This window comes from Lucilia cuprina, chromosome 4 (genome assembly GCF_022045245.1).
Source record: "Lucilia cuprina isolate Lc7/37 chromosome 4, ASM2204524v1, whole genome shotgun sequence".
Lineage (NCBI taxonomy): Eukaryota > Metazoa > Arthropoda > Insecta > Diptera > Calliphoridae > Lucilia > Lucilia cuprina.
The window spans coordinates 88,276,830-88,278,540 of NC_060952.1; the positions used below are offsets into that span (position 1 = coordinate 88,276,830).

The 1,711-nt window shown below is 29.0% G+C and overlaps 1 protein-coding gene across 1 annotated transcript in view; it reads left to right on the forward strand.

The window, feature by feature from the left end:
• LOC111676917 overlaps positions 1-1,513 on the forward strand; it is a 4,276-nt gene extending 2,763 nt beyond the window's left edge. The window contains exons 3-4 of the mRNA XM_023437927.2: positions 530-1,221; positions 1,294-1,513. Of these exons, the coding sequence (XP_023293695.2) occupies positions 530-1,221; positions 1,294-1,493 (892 nt within the window). The 3' untranslated portion in view covers positions 1,494-1,513. The remainder of the gene's footprint in view (positions 1-529; positions 1,222-1,293) is intronic.
• The last annotated feature ends 198 nt before the right edge of the window (positions 1,514-1,711 follow it).

A 1,711-nucleotide genomic window follows, 5' to 3' on the forward strand; every position in this document is an offset into this window, starting at 1 on the left:
GTCTAGTCTATAGTCTAGTCTATAGTCTAGTCTATAGTCTAGTCTATAGTCTAGTCTATAATCTAGTCTATAGTCTAGTCTATAGTCTTGTCTATAGTCTAGTCTATATTCTAGTCTATAGTCTAGTCTATAGTCTAGTCTATAGTCTAGTCTATAGTCTATAGTCTAGTCTTTAGTCTAGTCTGTAGTCTGGTGTTTAGCCTTTATTAGTTAGTCTAGTCTAGTTTAATCAGTAGTCTAATCTATAGTCCAGTTCAAAGTTTAGTCCATAGTCTATAATCTACATAATAATCTATTTAGTCCATAGTCTACTTTATTCTATAGCCCAGTCTATACTTTTGTCAAATCTTTAGATTAATCTAGTCTATAGTCAAGTCTTTAATGTCATCTATAGTCTAAATAACCTACTATTTTTGTTATAAGTTTGTGCTATTTCAAAATTTCAATTTTCCATACCTGATACAGAGTGATCTCTGCTGTGACCAATTTACCTGCATCTGAACTTAATAATTTCTCTCGTTAATTTCAGAATCATTTATCATTCCTTACATCCGCACAAAGTAATTATCCTAGAAGATCTTTGTGAGTCAGATTATGATACCGTACGAGGACGTTACCTAACTGAAGATGAGGTAAAAGCTGTTTATGGCAAGCTTGCAAAATTACATGCCGTCAGTCATATGTTGGGCCACAGTGAGGATCATGAATGTGTTACTAAATATCAAGATGGTTTATTTAGTTCAACAACAATTATGTCAAATGATATCATAGCCAATGGTATGAGTAAATTTATTGATGTCTTATCCAAAAATCAAGAATTTGAGAAATATTTGGAAAAGTTACAAATAATGCAACCAAATATGATAAACAAATGTAAAGAACTCTATGGGGCATATGAAATGAATAAGGACCTAGATGATATATTTTTTCTAAATCATGGTGATTTTCATATGAAAAATCTTATGTTTAAATTTAATGACGAAAAACAAATTGAAGACTTAATAATGGTGGATTATCAGATCAGCTGTTATGCGCCCTCAAATATTGATTTAACTTATTATCAGTATATGCTATTGAGTCCTGATTTACGTTTAAGACGTAATGAATTTATGCAGTTTTATTTTGAGGAATTCTTAAGAATATTAAAGAAAATTGATTTTAAAGGAAAACTGCCGCTTTATTCGGATTTTCAGATATCAGCTTTAAAATATAGACACTTTTGTGAGTAATATGCTTATAGAACTTGAACACCTTTTAAATTATAAATTTTATTTTTTTTTTTAAATTTTTTAGCTATTTTTCTGTTGGCCACCTTTTTCCCCATGGTAGTTGCTTTTATGATTTCTTCTGCTAATGACTTGAAGGACATAGATGGTGCCAAATTAATGGAAAATCCTGAAATGATGGGTGCTATAATTTATCAAAATCAAGATTTTATCGATGAAATACGCAAATTTATGCCAATACTTTTAATTGAAGGATATTTGGATTAAACATTAAATTAAATTTAAATTGTTAACATTGGTTTTATATATGGAGAGATGAAGAGAATAAATTTCGATAGATAGATAGATAGATAGATAGATAGATAGATAGATATATATTAGATAGATAGATAGATAGATAGATAGATAGATAGATAGATAGAAAGATAGATAGATAGATAGATAGATAGATAGATAGATAGATAGATAGATAGATAGATAGATAG